Genomic DNA, 24,315 nt, shown 5'->3' on the forward strand with positions numbered 1-24,315 from the left:
GCGGCCGCCGCCCCCCGGCCCCGCGGGTGCTCGCTGCAGGGGGCGGGGGGCGCGCCCGCCGCCGCGCCGCAAAGTTGCCGCCGCTTCCCTACTGTCCCTCTTCAGTCCCTCGCCCCGAGCCGTGAGTTTTCTGCTTAAAATACATTAACGAGTCCTTTCGTTTGCTTGTTCCTTCAGGGTCGCGTGTTAGTTTTGTTGGAGGGGGGTGCAGGCACTCTGTTACTCGGGGAGAGAGCTGGCAGATGTCCCAAGTGAGAGAGCCTCTTCCTCCGGGGCCTGGAGGGCCAGAGCAAGCTCCGACTGAAAACAGCTCTTTGATCTCGCTCCCTCGAGGTAAGTTGCTTTAAAGTTTCTCTGTAATTGTTACGCCTTATATTTGAATGATACATTTACTGATTTGATTTGTGGGTTTTAACCCCTCTTTTCTTTCCCCTCTCCTCTTTAGGGTATCTCTGTAGCGCTTTCACTTCACCACTTTATTGTTTTAATCTGAAATTCCCATAAAAAAATGAAAAAGCAAAACAAAACAAAACAAAAAAAACCAACAACAACAACAAAAAAAAAAAAAACAAAAAAACAAAAAAAGAAGGAAGAAATGCGCTACTCTCAGCACTGATTTTCAGTACTTGAAAAACTGCAGTGATTCAGAGGCAGATGTTGCTCCTTAAAAATTGCTTTTGTTTTTCTCAGCTTTTGTTTGTGTTTAGAAATTCTTTCCTGTGAAGCTGTCCTTCCAGGTCTTGAAGTAAATTATGGAGGCTTGATCCAATAGCAAGAGCATTGTTGAGGTTGGAGGTCACTTTGCTGGTTTTTTCTTAGATTACTCTGTGACGCTGCAGCTAAAACCAGTTTCTCAGAATATAACTTGTTTCCTATCAGCTGTTCAGAAGGTTGTTTAAAAGTACTTTCATCTTAAAGATAAATTATTTAAGTTATGTCTTATTTGAACAAAATACATTGATACCCTGATCACCTTCATGTAGGGAAGTTTGACAAGGTATATTGCAGATTATCCTCAAAACTGAGAAGTCTGTTTGCCGGTCAAGTCCTGGTCTGTGAATATGAGACTTTTTTTGTTTATTCATTTACAGCTATGGTTTTCCAGAATTCTCACAGGAGTTTGAACAGTCTCTGAAAAACAGACAAATAATCTTGTTCAAGAACTGTAACTTTATTCATAACTGGTTAACTGGAGCAGAGCCTGGTAACACAGTTGTGCAACTGTGGATTAAAGATGCAGCCTTGTTTTTGTAACTAGGAAAATCAATAGCTATGTGTAATCAGAGTTGAAGACTCCTTTCAGAAACCAGAAAGTATCTGTAGCTAAGTAAAAAATGTTTTGGCAGGGAGATACAGCAAGTTGGCTTATACTTATCTTATTGTTGGATGGTTTTTTTGTCCTAGAGAATGACTCATTACTTCTAAACAGTAAAAAATAATAATAAAAAAGATTAAATGCAGAAGATCAAGCATGCGGAACTGAACTGCTGGAATCACATTTTTGCCAGAACCATCAGTACCTGTGATATGTGTTTATTTTCAGTGTGGTGTTTTTATCTTTTAGGTGGTCAGCTGGCCACACTGGTTAAATTCTGCATGTAGGCCATACATCAAAGTTGCTGAAGTTATAAGTCAGTGAACTAATAGCATGGAAAGGGGTCTCGTTCTCACAGTGCCACTTCAAACTGAATTTTCACTGTAAAGTGAAAGTCCTATGTATGATTGTAAATACATGCCCTTTTTTTTAATGAAAAGCAGAGAAATACTGATCTGTCCCTGACAAGTAATGCACAGAAAATCTGAATGACACAATTAAACCTCACAGCTTTCTTAGGGATCAGTAAGGTACAAACAAACATTATGATTATAGTTTGCGCGCTGGCCACACCTATCAAGGCACATGGTTTTAAAGCTTATATACAGTCCACATATAGACAAAGCTGGTTTGTAACAGAATTCAGCAGGCAAATACATAAATTTATTCTAATGAACTTAGATTTAAGGATAATATGGATTCTTAATGTGGATATTTGTTGCTTTTTTCTAGTCTAAGTCTGTTGGGGAAGTGGGGGTGGAAAGAGGAAAAGGTGAGTTCATAACATTTCCAGTCTATATTCCAGCATTTCTGTTGTCAGCTTTGCAGTGTGTGGTTACAGGGTAAGGTAATTCAGATATTCCAGGGCTGAGGAACTAAGATAGTATGTCTGGGACTTTCAACAGCCCCTATCCTTCTATTCTACCCCCAGGACATCCAAAATGACATTGACTTCTCTAGAATTTGGTGATAGTTTTAAAAGCTTTGATTGAAGTTCATATTATTGACCTATAAATGACTTCATCTATTTACAGTGAGATACTTGAAATCTGGGTTGACCTAGAATTAAAGATTCCTTAATCAGGAAAAGATGGCTTATCTTCTATGTATAATAAAGTATTAAGTGCAGTCTAATGAGAAGGAATTTCTCATTTTTAACAGCATACTTTAATGTGCTTTTTATATTTGTTTAACTGATACAGATACCTTATACCCTGGGAACAAACTTTCACTCTTCTGTAGTTCTGTGAGGTACCATCAAGAAATCCAGATATACAAAGTGCTCCTTTTGCTTGCTGTCATATACATGCAGATGCTGAAGATTAATTGTATTTTTCCATGAAGGGAAAAGAAATTTCAGTTGAATTTTGCATATTCAAAAATGGCTATCCTACAACTTAGTTAAAGACCAGACAAACTCAATAAAGCTTAGGCAGTATGCAGGGATATTCATCAGTTGTGGACATGGTGAAAACTGGGTTGAGGCATAATTTGGCCTACAGATGTTGTGTGCTCTGGCTTTCATGATTTAAAAGAATTTTTCTGTGTTACTTTGACCAATATGTTCTCTCAACATCTCCCCCATCACTGTTCTTCCTTGTTAGTTCATTTTTGAATAAATGCATAAATATTAGTGAGAATCTGGACACCACCCCTATACAATTAGTGTGCTGTGAGAGAGAGCAGATGAAATCCTAGCATTTTCTTTTTTGACAATGTCAAATTTCAACTTCAGTCTTTAAACCATTATCTGTGTCAGTGGGGTCTGCTGCTCTAAGAGACGCTGCAGGGTGGAAGGTTTAACCATTTCTGTGATCATGTTAATTTCTGCCACATCCTTCCAAAAGTGTAGCTCTACTTGTGCAGCCTTGTTCAAGATCCTGGTGATGCCCTCTTTCTTGTCCTGTAGCTCATGGACCTTGGAACCAAATTATGATTACATCTAGTTGTATTATGTAGTCAGTAAATAGTGTCATGCCTCTGCTCAGACCACTTTAATTTGGTTGTGATCAGGTATTTCTCAACTCGTAGCTACCAAAATAATGTCCCTGAGGAAGGAATGTGTCAATTCATGACCATTGGACTGTTTGCTTTAAGGAAAATATTTCATATATCAGAGGCTATGGTGTGATTATTGCCTGGACTATGGGTAGACTTTTTTGATTAAATCCTCTGCATTTGAATAAACTATGGAATACAAGAGAGAAATTCAGTGGACATGGAACTACATTTAGAGAATCAGGCCACATTTTAGAAAATGCAGGACTGTCATCTATAAATTATTTGGAATGCTTTTATCTTTGCTTTTTGGTAACTAACTGTAACCTAGAATAACAAAGGAATAATGTTTAGCTTTCTCAATTAAGAAAGAAAATCAAAACAATAATTATTATGATAATTAACTTATTATGAAATTGAGACTGATAATTTCACTATGATTACTCTTTACATGATGGAAATCCACATTAATTTTTTATTTTAGTGGGGTGGGGAGGATGGAGAAATCTAGTAGAAATATCAAGGGTCAGATTCCATAAGTGTTCTCTCTGGTGCAAATCATCTCACTGTTGCTGGATGGAGATGCAGTTCTGATTTGCTATCTCAAGAAACCATATGCAGCAACTAATACTTCTATTCAGAAAATGTACAAAGTACTCCTCTTCAAGAATGTGATTCTAATCTCATCATGTTTTCTGTGCTTAACTGTTTTCATGATGAGGAGCACTATAGGAATCTGATGGCTACATGAGATTGGGTGACAAAAGACTTAATGCAGGGAATGTTTGGACGTTCTTGGGGCAACAATGATTGCTATCACAATAATTATTCCACTTTACCAGCAACGCCTCAGTGTTATGAGTAGTGTATTTTTATTTTAGTGTTTAACCAGTGTGCTCAGATTGCTCAAACTTACCAAATATTTCCTCTGTAATTGTGTTGTCTCTTGCTATTAGACAAGAGTTGAGAGAATCTGTGTTGTTTCATTGCTGTGTGGCAGTACTGAGGCATTTATTTAATATTACTGGCTAAAATATCTAAGACTTTGGTAAATAGGCGTCTGACTCTAGTTGTCATGAAAGTATATGTCTGCTTTCAGTTTCACGTGCATACCGTTCCAGTGAAGTGATTCATGCCCACATGGGTGTGATAGACTTGTATTTCATAGAGTTGACTGTAAAGGTCTTGTGTCGAGTTTGAAATATTTTTGTTCCATCTTGTATCACAGGTTTATTTTATATCACAGTAATTCTTCTTCAGTTCAGCTCTGGGCTCTCAGAAGTTAGATTTCTCTTTGCTTCATAACGCTTCTTTTTTTTTTCCTAATAAGTAACATCCAGCAATGAGTGTGTTGTCCTTCTGTTTTTATTTGGATCAGCCATGCAGTTTTGAAGTAAATCTGTTCGCCTCTACTTTGATTTGCGTTGTGGAGTGATCCTAGGGCGTGACCTGGATGGGATTCCTTTTGCACAAAATAATCTGAAAGCTGCAGGAATGTGCCCAGTACACTCCAGCCACTAGTAAGCCTTCAATCTTTGAGATTAAATCTGAGAACTAGTTCAAAGTAGAAAGCCCCTGGAACATGTATAATATGGAATATCCTTAAAGTTAACTCTTGCTGTACAGGCCCAGTTTTATTGGCCCATGCTTTTACTAATACAGCCGCAGCTGCCAAGTGTTGCTTAGCCCTTCCATGAAACTGGTTTTGTATACATGTGAAACTTCTTTGGATGAATGGCATACATTCATAACTGACTGCATAATTAGTGTGATTATTTTTGAAAAGTTTTCACTTATGTGTTTGACCTTCATAACACTTAAAATAATGCAGAATACCTATTTTCACATTGCTGTTCATTTTTACTTTATCATGACTCAAATTTGTTCAGAGCTGTCGAACTTCTAGTACTTTCATAGTTATACCATAGCTTGCACCTGCAAAATTCTTTGTAAGTTTCCCAAAAAACTGCTCAGTTAAATTGCTCTAATTTTGAGAAACTAATTTTTTCTGTGGCACTTCTGAAGCCATTGAAAGTTGCAACAAGACATTTAAGGGAAAGCCACTGAAATTAAATTGAATCCAAATAATTTTTTTTTTAGTTTTAAAACAATCAAACATCTAATTGGATGCTTCCAACTCCATAATTTGTGGATTATCAGTGTTTATTAGATGTTCTTAATGAAGTGAGATTGTTTCAGGCAAATGCTGGAATAGGCATTCTGTTACACAAACTGTTGAACTTATTTGTTATGTAAAATGCCTAAAACTTTTAGGCATTTCATGAAGTAGATGGTAGGTGTTACTGTTAACGATTACATTGTAAAATGTGGTATTATTAGGATTTCTTTGTGTTATTGTTGTGAACAGTGGAATTTTCAGCAGGAAGTAGCATTCCTTGCCAGCAAGGTTGTTAATGAACAGAGGAAGTGTTAGAAGTGCAGTGTTTGCCACATGCTCTTTAGTCCCTCCCAACAACTGTAGGCTTGAGACAGAGAACTGATTGTTACATTTCCTTTTGGAAACATTCTTTGACTTTTTTATTCCTCATAGATCTTCTTATGCGTTTGTGTTTATGTTTTGTGACAATTGTTTTTCTTTTGTAATTTTTCTCTTCTTTGAAGGACAAAATTTCATTTGGGATGATTTGAACTTTGCACATGTATTTTTAAATTTGCATCTGCTTGTTATAGGGTAAACTCAGGCCTTCTGAGGATTCATCCCAACAACTGGGTCAACTTCAGGTGCCTAAGTAAACTTTGCCCCATGCTTCCAAATTTTTCCTCCGCCTCTAAGCCGTAAAACTGTCGAACTGTTTGTGAGTGCAGTTTTCGAGATCACAGTGACCACCGTGCCAGTGCATTTTGCTTATTTCTGTCTCCTTGATGGGAATGATGCACTCAGGTTTCCAGAAACCTTTCTCAGCAGTTGTTTTTTCTTTACTATTTGGAGTCCAAAGGCAGTCCACCACATTGCTGGTGAACAGAAAATGGATGTGTCATAGCAGCAAAGCCTTCAGTTGTTGCAACAGAATTCATTAAATTCATTTTATGTACGAACTCGTACATTTTATAGACAAGCTCTAAACCTGTTTCTCAAGTCCAGTTTGTCATTTTGCTAGTCATGCACTCTTATGATTCACATTCTTGGAAGTGATGACTGAGTCAATGTGTAGGGTTATGTGTCATCTAAAGAACAGAAATCAGCTGCCAATCACATTCTGGGGACATGCAATCCACTTATTGTGGGAACTTGTTTGCATTTTTGTTTTGTGTATGTTACTTACTTCATGATACATGATACCATCTGTATGAACACACAGAGACCCATTTCTGAATAAGATGATGTGGTGGAGCTCTTGGGGGCAGCTGGAGTATGGATGTACAAATGGATGAGCACTTGAAGAAGAGGAGTTGGTTATTTGTCAAATACTTGAGCTCTTTGAAGTGTGTCTTGCAAATACGCATCCATTACCTATCTTTTTTGTACTTTCTATCAGTTTTGTGTATTAATTTCACCTCCACTTTATATCCTCTACATTATAGAGAAAGATACATAAATATAGCTGTGAAAAGAGAGATAAGTCACTGGGATGGTCTAAGAATTTTTCAGGAATTAGTTTGACGTATGTTCCAGCAACTTCCCAAAGACATAGAATTGGAAGAAATTGGGGGAGATTGCCCAGTATACCCTTTTTGCCTAATTTACAGAGGTCTTTCTTGACAGCTTTGACTACTTGTTAAGTTTTCTTTTTGGTAGGGCTGTTGTAATAGTAGCCTTGTTGCTAATCCAGACTGCTGACATTCAGTTGGTGGAGTCCTGCAGAATGTATTTGTCACGTTGCAAAGAAGTGTGTGTAACCAGAGGCATATTATCCAAACTCAAACAAAAGTTAACATTCAATATTACAATAGTCTCAAAGGTGAAAACAAGTCTCTACTCTATGGAATATATATATATTGCTGTGTATTTAAAAAATAAATATAACACGATTATGGTAAAATGAATGTATGTACTATAAAAATGATTTATGAATACTTAAGTAATTCTGTAGAGAAAAAGCAATAATTCACTTTATTCACTTATTTAATGAAGCAATAATTTTGAGATGTGATTAAAATTTTAATTTTTTTTCACTAAGTGGCTTACCAGTTGTCTGTATCATAGATATTATTTGGCTGTTAGTCATCTCAATTCTATACTTTGTTAGCATGTCATATCTCTTACTTATTTAAATCTTAAACTTGCATTAATCTCTGGACAAGTAGAGTTTCTGTCTATGCTTACCTTCAGGATAAACCACAGGGTGTTCTGTGTGGGTGTCACTCCCTGGGGCTTTTGACTAGAAGCTCTTCAGCCCTGGCACTGCTGTTAGTTTAGGGGAAGTGCAGAGCCACACAAGTTGCTGATTTGGGGCTGAACTGTGGTAGGTAAGAAGGCTGTGTTTCTTTTGTGGCATGACCTAGAGTAACTTACTGTGGTTTTGAAGAGAGATTGGATTTATACTTTAGCACTGCCAGACTCAGAACATAATGAGTCTTTTCTTTCCATTATTTGAACTGTTAAGAGGAGCATCTCTTTTTCTTCTTGGCTGTCAGTATTGGAGGTTAGCCACATGAGAGTGGAAGGGTGTGCTAAAGGAAGCAGAAGCTGAAATACTAAGGAAGTTTTACAAAAAGAATTCTTAAAGGTAAGCTTGATTGAAACAGAAAAGTGTTACAAATTTACTTGAAGATGCAGTGGAAAAAAGTCATACTTGTCTATGGCCAGATCCATTAGTATTTCTGTCAGACTAAGGTCTTTGTGTTGATTCTTCATAAACTACTGTTGTGACTATTCTTAGGCACCTAATGTAAAAGTAATGGCATCAACAAAAGATGGGAATGTTCTTGAGGCTGTCTTCGTGTGTGACTGGGTGTAATTGGTATGTTTTAGGGGGACCTCTAGTATTAAAGAAAATACGATCCCATTATCAACTGTGTATTATAAGGGAATAATCAGTTAATTCCTTTGTACAAAAACTGAGATGTGGTACGTATTCAAGAAAAAGCAATGAATCAAGACACCAGTGTTTGTCTGTTTTCAGTGGTCTGATGCATCAGAAACATTTATGAAAAAATGGTCAAATAAAGAGATCGTAAGATCTACTATTTCTAAAGCCCCGTTGTACTAAGTCTGGGTGTGATGGGTTTAATTTTCTTCAATGCAACCTCTGTGGTGCTGTGTTTGGGATCAGTGAGTCAAACAGGGTTGATAGCACACCAGTGGGTTGGCTATTGCTGAGCAGCAGTTGCACAGCATCAGTCAAGGTTCTCTCTTTTCCCACTTTTCTCTACAGTGACTAGACTGTGGGTAGGCATGGGGTTGGGAGGGGACATAATCCAGGCAGCTGGCTCAGGTTGACAAGAGGGCTATTCCATGCCATAGAATGTCATGCTCTGCAATAAAATCAGAGGGGGAGGTTTATGGGGAGGTAGCCATTGCTTAGAGACTGGCTTGGGCATCGGTCTACTTGTGGGAGATGGTGGGTGATTGCCTTTGCATCTCCTGTTCTACTTTTCCTTCTTCTTTTCTTCACTTACAAACTGTATCTTGACGCATGAATTTCCTCCCTTGGGTCTTTCTGTTCTCTCCCCTTGTCCTGCTGGGGGCTGGGGAAGGAAGGAGAGGCTGGGTGGTCCTTAGCTGGTGCCCAGGGTGAGCTCACCGCACCACAGAGCAGCATCTACCAGGATCAGCTGCTCCAGTGGGCAATTCTGGCATGCAAAGAAGGATACCAAACACATGATTAATGGTGCAGGTTTCTGTTGTGCACATTTACAGGGAAGTCTTCATGTGAATTCAATAGATCAAAGAAGAGATAATTAATGTTGTTTCGAACGTCCTATAAAAATTGTTTGGTGTTTAATTGCAACATTGTTTCTTTTAAACTTTTTAATATTGCTTCTTCTTTCTTGTTAACTGCTACTATTGTTTACATGGTCTTGACTGGCCGTTTACTATATCCAGTTAGAATAATAGAAGTGCACATGAAAAATACACATACAGCCTACATAGTGAGAAAAAAATAAGAAAATACTGAACTGAAAACAAGCAGAGGGATGAAAAATAAATTTGTATGAATAATGATGACTGATTGTATTCTGCACTCCTTCAGATTTCTTAGATAAAAATGTAATCTGGAACACTGAGGGCCCCATAATATTAGCATTATTGTTTCCTTACAGCCGTTCATTGTTTACTACATGAAATAATAGGGTTCTGCAAAGTCATATTCTATACAAGAGAATTCTATACAGCTACTCTGCGGGTCTGTACTAGCACTGCTGGGTACATATTATAATTTTGGTGTCATTGCTGTAGTAAAGTAATTTAAGAGCAAAATCTCCTAAAATTGGTCATTTAAGCTTAGTGTTTGTGGAAAGTAGACTGCTTTTACACTAGCTCTGTCAGGACACAACTTATTTTTATTCAGTCCCTTCCAGAACACTTTTCAAACACTTTTGAAACACATTTGCACCTAATACTTAACTGCAGAGGCTAAATCATCATACTTCAATATGGTCAATTTGTATTTGATAGATACCAGGCAGAAATGATTTGTATCTGATGTCTGTCAAAGAGGTTGAAAAACTCTGTGTTTTGGTTTGGTTTTGTTGTTTTTTTTGGTTTGGTTTGGTGTTGTTTTTTTGAGGTTTTTTTGGGGGGGAGGGGTTGGTTTTTTTTGTCGGGGGTTTTGTGGTTTTGTTTTTGTTTTCTTAATGTTAATAGGATGAGTATCTAGGTAAGATTAAGTCATCAGTGCAAGGGGCAAAACTCATTAAAGTCAATATCTTCCCATTCATTTCAATAACTATGCCAATCCCAGAGAAACAGTTCCTCTCAGGATGGGCTTGAGGAAATATGGACAAGTGGTTGGGAGGGAGGACTGAGGGCGACGTACCATGGAGGTAGCTAGGTCAGACATTTCAGAGGTAGAAACTGATAGAAGGGGAGCAGCAGTGCTTGAAGGCATATGCTACTATGCACACAAGATGGCATATATTGTTTTGAGTGATGTTCAGTGCCTCAGTTTAATAGGGTGGATAACAAAGGCAGAAAGTTAGGATTTAAAATCAAAGTGCTGTGGGTTACATGAAAAACTAACCTTTACTATGTCATAGTAGCAAAAAGTGATTTTTCTGTGTCTCAGGACTGGAATAATTGCTTTACTGGAGGATACAGTATGATTCATTGTAATATGGGATTTATAAACATGTTCTTGTTTGAAACAAATAAATAGAGCTAACAGACTTTTCAGCAGTTGCTCATTTAGATTTACTGTAAATAATAAATGTAGGTATACTAAAAAGAAATACATGAGACTGAAAACATTTAATATTTTACAGATCCCTTGAGTAAGATAATATAAACTGATAATCTGTTGCTGTGAATAGTGAACAAAGTAATGCCAGATTTGAAAATGTTTCCTTGAATGCCACTAGGAAAAATCTGTGGCAATCAAGAACAAAAAGATCTCTGTGTGTGGCTTTGATTATTAAAACATTAATGACAGTGAAGATGTAAACCGTCACTTACCTTGGTTTGAGGAAATTCTGGTCTGCTTGTGATAACTGGCAAAATCATCAAAACAACAATATCTGTTACATTGTGAAATAAGCTGAAGAATCTCTCAAATAACCTTACTATGGAATTTTCCTTGCATCTTATGTATACTTGGAGAGAAGAAATACTTTTCATTAATGACTAAATGTTGACTTTTAATCAGCAGTGGCTTTTAAAAACTATTTTTTAAAATGAAAAATAGGTAATTGTGTTATAATAATTTTTTCTGATTTTTTGTACTAATCACTTTTGAAGTTCCAACTATATTTGTCTTTGATTATGTGTATAATTATAAAAAAATAGAGAACAAAATTTTGTAAAATTACTATGTGGGTAAAAAATAATGGTTTTTTTGTGTGTGACAAAGCTATTCAAATTTTTATATGAAAATTTCGTGGAAGCTAACTAAATAAGAAAACACCCCCCCCCCCCCTATAATTCCTTACAGAAGCTGCTATTATTTTGCACAGTTGGGTACAATATGACTAAAAGTCTTTCTTAAAGAGAAATTATATTGATCTAGGCCAGCAAACAAATGGAAAATCAACTTTATTGTAAGTTAATTCTAAGGAAACAAAAGGGGATGCTAGGACAAGTTATATTTTATGCCCTCTTACTTTTAATTTTCAAAAATTCATTTTGCTGACATAGAGAAAAAGTACTGTAGAAACTAATATCTTGAAATCTCTTTTGACTTAGGAAAAACTGACCAAGAGACTACTGTGACAGGAGATAAAGACATAAACCAGCCTTGCAGTAATCAAAGTATACAAGCAGAGATACAAGAGCAGTCCATCTGGGGAAATCGCACTGATGGTGACCTCATCAGAAGTAAGTATTTCCAGAGCAAATTGCTGCCATTGAGGCTTGCTTTCACAGTGTAATGGGATACTGCCTGTTGACTCTGTTAAATGTGTGTCAAATGCAATTGTGTTGCAACCATAATGCACATCTACTGAATTTATTTCCCAGATTGACTCCTGTCAGGATGCACAAGCAACGAGTATAAAGAAAGGTGTGATTCGAGTGGTGCAGTGTGGTAAAGACCTCTGTAGCATCTACGCTTTCAAAGCCTTAGTGTTGCATTCTTCTCTTATCATTAATAGTACTATAGTTAGTACTGCATGCATGCAGCTGTGCTAGGTGTCATCACCCTCAGTTTCCCAGGTTATACATATATGTAAGCAGTAGAGTAAACTATGCTGAAAGCAGTTGCTTCCAGATGCACTGAGTACTGGTCAGCTGTAGGTTTTTTAAGAGTTTTGAATCCTAAAGTAGTTATTCTTTTCAAAACTAGAAGAATGCTGTAAGATAAGGTTTTAGACCTATGCTGTAAAACTGTGGAGTTTTTAAATTAGTTTTTTTGGGTCCACATTTCTAGTGTATGTCCTGTATGCTTTAAAACATAAAAAGGTATGCAAGATTATTCCTATTGTCCTGTGTTGGACTGAAGATCATATGCTATCCATTGAACTCTCCTAAGGCAAAAATATTTCTGTCCACTGCCAGAGGTAATATTGCTCTAAAATTCTGTGAGTGCGTGAACGTTAGTTGCTCAAGGGAGGGGCAGCATGAGGAACTGTTCTCTAATTATAGGGTGTATTCAGAAAGAAAATGGACTAAATGCAGAGTGGTGCTCCAGCTCTCTTGAGGGCATCTGATCACACATTTCAGGGTTAGTCTCTCTTTACAGTGCATACTATACTGTAGAAAGTGGGGTAAATTCATATTTCTGAGCCTGCTGTTGTCAAAACTGGTGATTTTTTGCTGCAGTTATCTGTTTCTTTTTAGGTTGTTTTTTCGTTAGTTTTATTAGTTTGCATAGTTGTTTTTTAGTCTTATCTTTACATTCAACTTCTCTGGAACTTTGTGTTAGCATTTAAAATTCTTTCCAAATCTTCGTTAATCCTTTTTTTTCTAAGTAATTAATCCCAGTAAATACTTACACCTCTAATGTATTGAATAGTTACCTAGATCCTTACCAGATATTTATCTGACAATTTAAAATAATTTTTAAAGGACCACAAACAGGGAGAATTGTCCTGCACACCTTGAGAGTTTACTTAGTTCCAAAAGATTATTATTTTAGACCTAACTGTCCCTCGACAAACAATTGCTTTGTGGTTATCTTGAGGATATGGAAAGGTGTGTATGGCATCTTCTGCTTCTGGAATGGCCTCCTTCTCATTCCTTCTTCCTATAGAAGCTTCTTTATTCCCAAACCCATGAGAAAGCAGATTTATTTCATAGCAGTTAGCAGCATGCCTGAGCTATGGAGGGAAGGACCAAGGACTGCAGAGTGATGCTGTACATCCTCTAATCTGTTCCTCACCAAGACATACTGCAGTGGCTGCACTGGGGAGTGTGAGGAAATGATATCTTTTTTTCAACATATAGTAGAAATTGCAGCAGATAGTGGAAACCCCTGGTAAAGTGACTTGATGATTATATGTAGTTATATCTCTGTGATGGGAGGGTTATTTGCTGCTGAATTATATATAAAAAAAGGAACAGGGAGCAGGGCAAAGATCGGATAAAATGTAGAGGTAAAAGGTACTGTTCCAGTGTGCATGACCGTCCTTAGCCTGGAGCCACGAGTAGCTTTACCTCTGAGTTTGTGAAAAGCAAGTTTAGCTGAAAGCTGTAAGTTTCTTAAACACTTAGTCTTAATAAGTGTGTAGTAGAGGCTTTATTATGAGTCATATTTGATTAGATGCTATGATGCAAACCTCTCTTTGCTTCAGGTAACTTTTACATATATATATATATATATAGTATAAAGTCTTCCAGATGGAAGAAACAAAAATTACGAAATCAAAAATCAAAGCAGGTTTTTTTGGGGTTTTTTTGGTGGTTTCTTTTTGGGGGGGGGAGGGACTTATGAGTAGGGAAGTTTGTTCTTTTAAAAATTGAGGAACAGTGCTTGACTCAGTTATACATCTTGTAGTTTGCAGACGTTTTACAACGCAATATACCTAGTAATGTAAGTTTGAAAACTAGAACAAGTGCAGCAAAGAGAAGCTTTCTTATCAGAAACATTACTTAGGTATTTCATGTAAAAAATAAGTATTGTAGCTCAGAATGGTCTTGATTCAACCAGATCTGTTACCCCACCAAACTAAAGTTTGCAGACTGTTGCATAGTGAAAGAAGTTTGAGGTTGGAATAAACAGTGTTTTGATTATTACACTATATTTTAAAACTCTTTCTTCAAATTGTTTTAGACAGCGCGTACTTCACAACTGTTCACCACTATCTTAGTGATTCAGTTTCCTTTTTTCCCATACAGATTGTTTTCCATCCCCACAGCTGATACATACTCCATTTGTCTTACCATTAGCTTTTACTTTATAAATGTTTCCAGCATTTAATTTCCAAGGTTTTCCTTGTTTGCAGCTGTTTTATCCTGCTGTTATATGGAATTAGATTAATCAGTCAGTTCTACTGGCACACTAACAACGAAGTCCACTGTTAGAGCCCCTGTAATGACTTCATTATGTATGATTTCTCATTTGCACTTGTGAACTCAGTTTACCAGGCAACATCAATAAATTAAAACACTGCCCCCGTTTTCCACAGTAAGATGTTTTACATTCACCTTGCTTTGCCCTTTCAGTCCTTTTTGCAAGCTCCCTTTTTTAACCTCCAGAGATTTTCTCCGAATTAGCCTTTTCCCCACCTCCTTTGGAGCATCCCTTCTCCCCATTAATGAAAATGTTCATAATATCCTGGCTAAGTGGTTAATCTTACGGGAAGCCTCAACCAAGGAATTTATTGTTTTTGAAGACAGCTTGAGAATCAAAAGATTACTGTATACTGACATACAAACAAAGAAGGGCTATAGAAGAAGAAAGCAGTTGTATTACCTTTCTGTCGTAATTGTGAATACACTTGCATAACTGTTAACTGGAAGACTGTTCAGTTGGAGAAGGGTCAGGGGAGAACCACAAATATCTCAGGAATGACTGGAGTAGTTGAAAACATGCCTTATTGTGGAAAACCTCCTGGAATTCAATCTGTTTAGTGTTAACAAGGGGAGTAAAGAGGGGCTTTGCCTAGTCCCTAAGAAGCATACCACAACAAACAGAAATTTGGTAAGACAGTTCTTCAACTATAGCAAGACAAAGGGAGAACTCAAGATAATGTCCAGAAGTTCAGTTAGACTAGGAATAAGGTGTACATTTTTTAACAGAGTATTTGAGAACAGGAAAAACTGCCAATTACTTGCTGATTTTATGTGTGTTAAATTGGTTTTAGTCATCACAAGGTGGCAACTGCTATCCATATCCTTCAGTTTTAGGATCTGAGTGAGAGTCTTTCCATAGTGGTTCCCCCAGTTGGAAATACATCTATTTTTCAGTACAGTCATTCTTCAAGAAAATATTGAGACCTGTTTCCTTCCCTTCACAGATGCACACATATTTTTTATTTTATTTCTGACTGCAGAGGTTCTGCTTTTCAAAAGAGCTTTAGAATAACCCCATCTGCTGTCTTTTTTGGCAGTGCATTTTAAATATCTGCAAACACCTTCTGCTTATTTTCATTGTATGGTCTGGTGGCCCATAATGGAGTGGTTCTGCTTCTGTTATCACTCACTGTTGGCAAGTGAGGAGGAGTGCATGTTAAAACATGCATCAGGGTAACCTGTAGCTGTGGGAATGAAGCCATAGCAGTTTTTGCTGCTCTGTGTTACTACAATGCTCTGCTTTGTTCTCTGAAGTGGTATGGGATATTTTTTGCCTCTTAGAGAAAAAAAGGCTGTAAAGATGGATTTTAGAATATTTAGGCAGGATTTTTGCAGGGGGTACTAGGTTATCTTCAATGTGTGTTGCTATGCAGGGAAAGGAATGTTTAGGAGGGAATAAAATGCCAGTCTTCAACACTATTTGCTTGTGAGGATTTAATCTCCTTTCTGGTTCTCAAGCAGAACCTTAGCTATGTGATATTTAAGAAAACAAAAAACATCTACCATAGATTCAAATTGTCATGAATAATTGATTAATAATAATCCAATTCTCAAGATTAAATACCTAAAATATGCCCATGTTTTACAGATAGAAAGGTCATTGCTATCCATCATTTTCTAGCTTCAATTGCCTCTTTCTTGTCCATGGAACACCCTCCTGATAAGAGTGGTTCTTCAGAGAAAGGGATGCTTCTTTCAGCTCTGTGGGGATCAAACAATTTTATGTGTTCTTGTGGCAACTATTTTATTTACTATATTCTTCTGAAATATAAACCTAGATTTTTTATCTTTTTGTTTTCTATATTTTTATGTTGACCTTTTCACTTTACATTATTATTTATTTAATTTTAAGGTTTGGAGATTCCTTTCTTTGTCTGGCTAAGTGAGTGATTTCTATAGTTTAAGTTACGCTGTTTGTGTTTGGAACTGGTTTTTTTTTTTCCAACAAGAAGTAGATAATCTGCTGTTAGAATTCTTTGTTTTGTTTTATATTAATCCAGATACCTTTTCTTGTCTGTTCTATGATGCACAGTCATCTTACAATTGCTGTGATTTCAAATGGTCCTGTTTATTCTGTCTATAAAATAGTGCAAAGTGCTTGAGTTAACTGCAATGGTTCTTTTCAAAGCTAGAAAGTATGACAAATACAGTCTTCTTGCAGCATAACAGTGTGTGACTACAGAAATTGTGCAGGATAGATTAATGGAAATTATGCAAAATATATTACCGAGTTTGAAAAGTGTATTCTATTAGTTAAAGAAGTGATTTATGCACAGTGTTCCAAACACACCCAAGTATAAAAATCTGTTAACCTATGAATGAACAAAATTTAATCAGTTCAATATTTATACAGCAGCACAGTATTTGATATTTAGAACCTTCTTTTAAAAAAGATTAATCTTTGAGAAATCTGGCTAGTAGAAGTAATAGAGGAGTAGAGGTCTTCCCTGAGAACTCTTGTCCCAGAGATTTTCTAATCCTCTCCCCAGCAGAGAACTAGCCTGTGTTGCTTCGGTTTCTCCCCTGACCTGGCAGTTCTCTTACTACAGCTCCTCCAAAAGTCTTTGAAAAATTTCTCAGGCCTGTTTAGGGGCCTGGTGAGTTGCACAACCAAAGCCTTTCCCTTTGATTTTCATTTTACCCTCTCCTGGGCAGAGAGGGATTTTCACAGATACCTGTACCATTACAGTTACGGTCTTCGGAGTCTGACTGAGTCTTTGGTGTTAGCCTGGAGAAAAGGAGGCTCAGGGGAGACCTTATCACTCTCTGCAACTACCTGAAAGGAGGTGGTGGCCAAGTGGGGGTTGGTCTCTTCTCCCACGATAACAGGACAGAGTCTCAAGCTGCACCAGGGCAGGTTTAGATTGGTCATCAGGAAGAATTTCTTCACAGAAACTATGATCAGATGTTGGAATGGACTGCCCAGGGAGGTGGTGGAATCACCATCCCTGGAGATGTTTAAGGAAAGACTGGACATGGCACTTAGTGCCATGATCTAGTTGATGTAGTGGTGTTCTGTCATATGTTGGACTCAATGATCTCAGAAGTCTTTTCCAACCTAATTGGTCCTGTGAATTCTGTGTTTACAGATGTCACTGTGAAATGATGCGAGTGTTGCTGAAATTAGTAGTCCCTTGTAAACAGAGCTGGTGCGAGGTGCAAGTGTTTTCTGTGTAGCGTCTTCCCTTCAACTCTACGTTGATTGCTCTAAGGAAATGCAGCTAATGATGGACTGAGATAGATCAGGAATTTTTATATTCTGTTGTCACTCCATGTCAAGAAATGAACTTCTTGCTGCTGTTGATCCATTTACAGTACAGTAGTCAAACTTCAGTGAGAACTTTAAACTATTCCAGATGGCCGTAAGATAGATGTATGTATTCTGCATATCACTAATAGCCAGAATTTCTTGCAGCCTTTTAGTTTCTGTTTTATTTTACTTCTGACTCTCAAAACATTATCTGAATTTATGGTCTGAGGCTGAGGAAGTTTGGATGGCAGTAATCATCAGTACCAGACAAAGGTGAAATTCTTTAAGTAATGTGAAGATTGCTCTGCTTGCTGTGTTTGGGCCTGAAGTAAATTGTATCTTAATTTCAGAATATTTTCCTGTGTTGTATTGGTACTGTCTCAGAATTAATCATGCTGTTATGCCTATATGGGAAAGAACAGTTACATTCTTTTTCTGATTAGTTCCTCATATAGGGGAAAAAGTAGAATATGCTTGTAGTAGTTCCTTAGAGGAAGAATAATAAAACTCGACTGCATTGTATGTGAAATACTATACTACCAAACCAATGAGTCAGTATTGTTTCAGTCTTCTGTTTTCAGTACTAACAGGATTTAGTTAGCCATATTTAGCAAAGAAAACACTAAATTACAAAGTGTGAGAAAGTATCATCATCTAAGACATACTTTTAGGAACCTGTCCGCTGGCAAAAATGTCATGAACTTAAACCATGGCAAAAGTTCTCTTTTTCCCATTTTAGATTTAATTTTGTATTTATTGTCATGGGTGTGAAAAGCACGGAGTAGGTTTATAGAGCTCAAAAGTAGTACTGTATATTGTGTTTACATCAAAACAATTAAATGAATTCTTCAAAATTTAAGAGTCAAAATAGTTTTAAAATCTTTTTGAATTTTTTATTTACTGATAAAAAAGTGAAAGAGGAGGAGGGACTCATGGTCACAGGAGCAGCCTTAGCTAAGTAATCATGGTTAAACATTTTTCTTCTTTATATAGCTACACAGGAGGAAAGAGAGGTCTGAATACAGCTTCCTTCTTATGCATTCTGACAATATGATATCTATAGTGCAAAAGTACCCACAAGTACCTTTCCCTGAAGGAATTTTTATAAAAGACAAGGAAAGACAGGAGCTTATGACCTATTGGTATGTTGCGTAGTGTGGTTTGCTGTTTTCCCCTAAAAAATTATTCATAATCCAAACCCAGAGGACCCTTTTGAAAAACATTAAAATGTCAAACAGCTGTGGTCACTCAGGCTATTTCTAATGCCAATTTTGTTAAATCATTTTACTGATGAAGTAGGCCTCCAGATATATTGAAGCTTGATTTAAGAGAATGATTAATTATTTACTACCTGAGCCTTAACTCTTTTTGAATGAACTGTAGTGTTCTGGCATGTGAGAAACATATTTTTGGGTGGAGACTGCTCTTGAAGTTTGTGATTATAAAATGCAAACTCATGCATTCTAACCCAACAACTTTTGAAATTCTGAGTTTGTCTGGACCCATGAATTTTAGAGGCTTAAATTTTGCTTCTAAACTATCTTCCCTCAAGTGCTATGCAGTATCTCAATTATCATGTTTTCGCTTTGAACTATAAATATTATGACACTTGTTTGGAGAAAATTTAGCAATGCTAATGTTAGTTACAGAAGAATTTCAACTAAGAGGCTATTTCCTCTTGCAGAGGTTCCTCAAGTTTAAGTGAGTTTTATTGATTTATAGCTCAGACTTAAGGTTGTATAATGTTTGCATAAAATGTTAAGAAGTTTGCTTTTGAGACAAGCCAAGTAGAGCAAACTGTTAGGCAAACCTATAAAAAATGGCCTATGAGTCAGATTTGACCTTCAGGGCAAGTTTTTGCTACTGACAGACAGCATAAACTATTTGCCCATTCTTTGACAGATCACGGGCAAGCCTGTCTTCAGGTATGGGTAACTCTGAAATACAGCTTCAAAAATCAAACCTCTTAGCCAGTTAGAAGATATCTACATTTTCCCATCTCCTTTTGTAGGACAGGTGCATATTTTGACCATATTCCATAAGTTGCGAGTTGAAATAAAATGCACGTTTTGACAGAAGAGCAGTGAAAGATTATTATGCCGACCAGAATTGTCTGTAAGGGCAGTGTCAAACCAGAATGGAACATCTTTTAGGTCTGTACAATTCAGGAATACAGGAGATCAGTGAACAATGCTCTTTTTGCTAAAATTTCAAAATGAAGGAAATCAAGTTTTGGTGGAAAATTTGGGATTAACCTGCCTGGAAAAGCTTGTCTGAGGGATCAAACTCAGTTTTTCACAGAGGTGATGCAGAAAAGTATTTGGATGATGAGGTGGGATACAGAGCTAGCTTTGAATAATGTACATTTAGTTTTCTTACAGGTGATTTTATCAAATTACACCATCTCATTTAGTATTTCCCATGTCACTTTGTAACTATTACTTTGTGAAGTACTTCCCTACCTCAATATATATTCTTTTTAATGTGTGATGACTTTTTAGTGATGAGTCACTATCATATTTATAATGTAAAATCAGTATTGGTAAATATTTTTGTATAGTAATAGATCATTCAGCTAATCACACTATGAAGTAACTGGCAGTGTACATTAAGGCAGCTGAAGTAGCTGTAAAGATCTCCGTGCTTCATGAGACTCTTCTGTACAGCCCTTCTGTAAGCTGTTCTGTGCTGGATCAAATCCTGGAAACTTGCAACTAGTGTGAGTTTTGTATTTACGACAAATAAGACAGTGTTTAACTTTGGAAATATGGAAGGGGAAAAAAGACAACACTTCTTAAAGGAGGAATTCTAGTAAAAGGTACCTTTTTTTATCTGTTACTTCTCTTGTTCCACTCCTTTGACTGTTACTTGATGTACTTCTTCTTGATGTACTTCTGTCTTCTTGATGTCCCTGTCTCTGTCCACTTGATTTTCTGATTCTCATTTGTAGCATAGTGTTTTGCCTGAGGAATCTTTTACTTACAATTTAGTTGACAGACTCAATTTTAAGTAAATCACTATTTGGTTTTGACTGTTTGCATTATTACAGAGCATCTGCTACTCTAACATTTTGAGAAGAACAGCAAGATCCCATTTGCTGTGCTATGCTCCCTCCTTGAACAAGAGAAAACAGCCTGGCAAAAGCTTTTGTTTGTTATCACATCTGCATCCACACCAGGGATTCTGCTGTGATAGCTGGAATAGGGCAAGAAGTTCAGGTCTCATTATTAATATTTGGTTGAATATTTCTGGAACAGGTCCTTATGGAAAAGGAGAGAAGGCATGTTTGATAGAATAGGGAGGGTTTTGATAGAATAATACACTTTGCTTTCAAAACTTAGAAGTGCATTTCATGATGGCTATAATGGAATGGCACTTCAAAGTATTGATTTAAAAAAAATTCTTTAGAATTTAGGGTACTTTTGGAAGAAAGTAAAGGGTGTGTATCAGTGATATGGTGGAGTCAAAGTTGGAAGAATGCTGAAGGTTTGTTCCCATTTTTAATAAATTATTCTGTATCCTCTTTCCCATATTGGTCTTATAAAGCAAAAGACTGACTAAAGAAAAGACTGACCCATCCCTATAATAATTCTGACGCCAAGCCATTTTTATTTTTTCTGTTAGCATCATTTTCTCTGGTGCCCCCTTTTCCTATTTTTCTTACGTTTGTTGAACAGCCCTTTTTTTCCCTGCTTCTTTCTCCATTACAATGACATACCTGTAAGCAATGAGTAAGGTTGTGCTTAGAGGCTGACTGGAAATATTTTAAAGTGCTTCAGTACAAAAGCCTGTTTCAGCATCCATGTGTTAACATCAACATTTAAGCTGGTTTTTAAGTAGCAATGAACCTTCTTGTTAGCATGAGTAATCTGACTATTGGAGAATTAACAGTGAATTAAACATTTTGTAAAGATGCTGTGCAATTCAGGCAAAAACCCCAGCTGTTAAATTTTACAACACACTATGAAAATCAGCTTCTAGAGCCATGTGATTATGTGATTTAAATTTTCATAAAATAAAAAAAATTAACCTGTGTTAGTTTGTAGCTACCGACAAAAGCAAAAAGTTAAAGACTGAAAATTGGGAATGCCAATAAAAAGGATGTATTTAAAAATAAAATATTGATGATTTTCAAGTAGTCTGGCTACTCAGTACCTCACTGTACAGAAACAGGGAATTCTGACTAGATTATCATAATGCTAATTAAATAAAAGGTGGTAGGGAAATATTCCCATTGTGAGTTGTTAGTTCTACCAGCCTCAGAAAACATTATGGCACAGTAAAATGTAGCTAGTTATACTGAAGGAACATGACAGAAAAGGGTGCTGGAATTAACTCCAAATGGCAAATAAAATGGCAGATTGGCAGGCTTTTCAGCAGAGTGGATAAGGTAGTATTAAAAACAGTGTCGTTCTGTCCCTGTAGCTGTTGTTTAAGTTGTTTGGTTTCCTAAGTGTTTTTGTTTGGGGCCAAGAAATGCAAGAAGTGAGGCCAAGATGTTTACCCTGCAGGGAATGGCTGCATAGCACAGGGGGATGGAGGCAGCAGTTTGGCTCACCCATCACCAGCCTGGTCAGGTGCTGCTGTTGCTGCTGATGCCATGAGTGCTTTTGTGTGGCTGAAGGCTTACATAAGCAGCAAGGATTGTGTTTGATGTAGTTGCTATCTATGCTATGCTGTATGTTGGATCTTTTTGGGTAAGAGAAGCTTGCTGTCTCAGCTGTGACTTTTTAAAGCTCCTGAACTGTAAAATGACAAAAAAAAGTAGATAAATTCTAATGCTTTCACTTAAAATGCTGTTTCTTTTCTGTGAAATCCTTCAGCTTGTTGCAAAACCTTGTAACAAAACGTTTTTAAAATCAATAAATGGGCATTTTTCAGTATTGTGAATAATACTGACATAGCACAGATTTCACTGCTGTCTCTGCACTCCATTAAAAAAAGTAATTGTGATTAGTGGGCAGAAGGATTTTTTTTTTTTCTGTGAATAAAGAGAAGTATGCCTTCTAAATAAGACAAAACAAATGGTTTAAAAAAAAAAATCTGTGTTGCAAGAAGCAACGATTCAAAGCATGGAGCTAATTCTAATTCAAATGCTACTTAAAAATATTTTTAAACAAAAGGTGAACCAATTAAACTTCAGCGGGTCAAATTGCATAGTTTTGTAAGTTGAAAGAAATATTTTTAATAGAGAATGAAAATAATTCCACAGGTAATGTTGAATGCTTTTAAACATGTTGGAATGAGAATAATCCCTATCTGCATGTTAGAGATAAAAACTAGTATTTTACTGTTAATATCATTTGGACGCAACAGTTTCGTAGGGAATTATATCTTGCTTCATGAACAGAGTGGAGAATCAGAATTTTAGCTCCGTTGTGGAATGAAAGAAAAATGTTTTACAGGTAATTTCATCCCATTAAGACAATTTATCTATTTCTTCAGCTAATCTGATGCTTTCTCCTTTGAGTTAGTGCATTTGTTTCTCTGAATTTTTGTGCCTGTAGTTGTTGGTCAATGATGTGGCACTGTATTTTTCTAACAGGACAGATTTGTAACTGTGTCACTCAGATATCAGAGCTTTCTTGTCTATTGTTTGAGCAGCTTATGCTTTGCTTCCTTTCCGGAAACCAAGTGCACCATTTTTACAGGAAGTTCGGTCTTCAGGGCATGGTCAGCAGTCTGACTTTTGTGCTACTCTAAGGGATGTACCCATGAGCAACAGGCAAAAGTTCATTTAGCTTTTTTTTTTAATAACGATGTTGAATTCCTGTAATGGAGGTCATTATGAAAACTTGGCCAGGGTGTGTGGGTTTTTCCAGCCAAGTCAGAAAGAGGTCTTCCTAGATAATTTTGGTAGAATATGGTAAATAAGCAGTTAACTAAAAAATATTTGCCTTTTTTGCTTAGTATTGGTGACAATGATTGCATGTTGAGTACATTCCGTTTTGAATTTAACACACAAACTTCTCAGTTGAAAAAGGTTTATATTCTGAAATATTCCTTTTCCCTTAGCATATAAAACAGCCGTTTTTGAGTCAAAGTTAAACTGCTGGTGGGGTGGGGTGAGGAAGGGAAAAGACAGTTCTGATACAGAGGTTCAGCCTTTTAGTCCATGGTTGCTTGTGGCTTTGAATCTAGCGAAGAAAAAAAGAGAATTTAGCTTTTTCAAGGACTCTGATAAGAACACTTTTCAAAGCATATGCTCAAGAATGTTACTTGTACAGCTTGCACAAAAACATTTTGGGTTAGATGGTGCCTTATCACTTCAAGGCACAGCAAAACAGTTCAAAAGAGGAAAAAGAGCTCTCATTTCCGGGTCGTCCTGATGTCGAGCTGGTCCATTAGTGGCATACAGCAGCCCATGAGACAGCACTGGTGATGGTAGCTCTGCCTGGACTTTCCGTGTGTGACCTGGGGTGACCTGGGGTACCTAGAGTGCTTTAGGGTGGGGAAGCCCCACTCATCCAGCCCATGGGCATGGGAGCCAGGTGGATTGGTCCTGTACCCATCTGCTAGACCCTGCATGCCATAAGGGAATTCTTGCAGCTGAAGAACATCCATAACAGAGACTAAATCTTCTCAGTGTGTTTAGTGTTGTCTGTGCAGATAGATGCTGTTTCTCTTTCTCCTCACACTTTGCTTTTTCAGGATCAGGAAATAGGTGGACATTTGCTGCTCTCT

The 24,315-nt window shown here is 37.0% G+C and overlaps 1 protein-coding gene across 4 annotated transcripts in view; it reads left to right on the plus strand.

Annotated features, from left to right (window-relative positions):
• MDFIC (MyoD family inhibitor domain containing) overlaps positions 1 to 24,315 on the plus strand; it is a 52,195-nt gene that overhangs the window by 2,284 nt on the left and 25,596 nt on the right. For all 4 annotated transcript variants that reach the window (XM_042018068.1, XM_042018067.1, XM_042018070.1 and 1 more), the window contains exons 2-3: positions 178 to 333; positions 11,616 to 11,747. In XM_042018068.1, coding sequence (XP_041874002.1) covers positions 243 to 333; positions 11,616 to 11,747 — 223 coding nt within the window. In that variant the 5' untranslated portion in view covers positions 178 to 242. The remainder of the gene's footprint in view (positions 1 to 177; positions 334 to 11,615; positions 11,748 to 24,315) is intronic.

This window comes from Corvus kubaryi, unplaced genomic scaffold (genome assembly GCF_017639235.1).
Source record: "Corvus kubaryi isolate FWS band 111438036 unplaced genomic scaffold, C.kubaryi_AGA036_p1.0 137, whole genome shotgun sequence".
Classification (NCBI taxonomy): domain Eukaryota; kingdom Metazoa; phylum Chordata; class Aves; order Passeriformes; family Corvidae; genus Corvus; species Corvus kubaryi.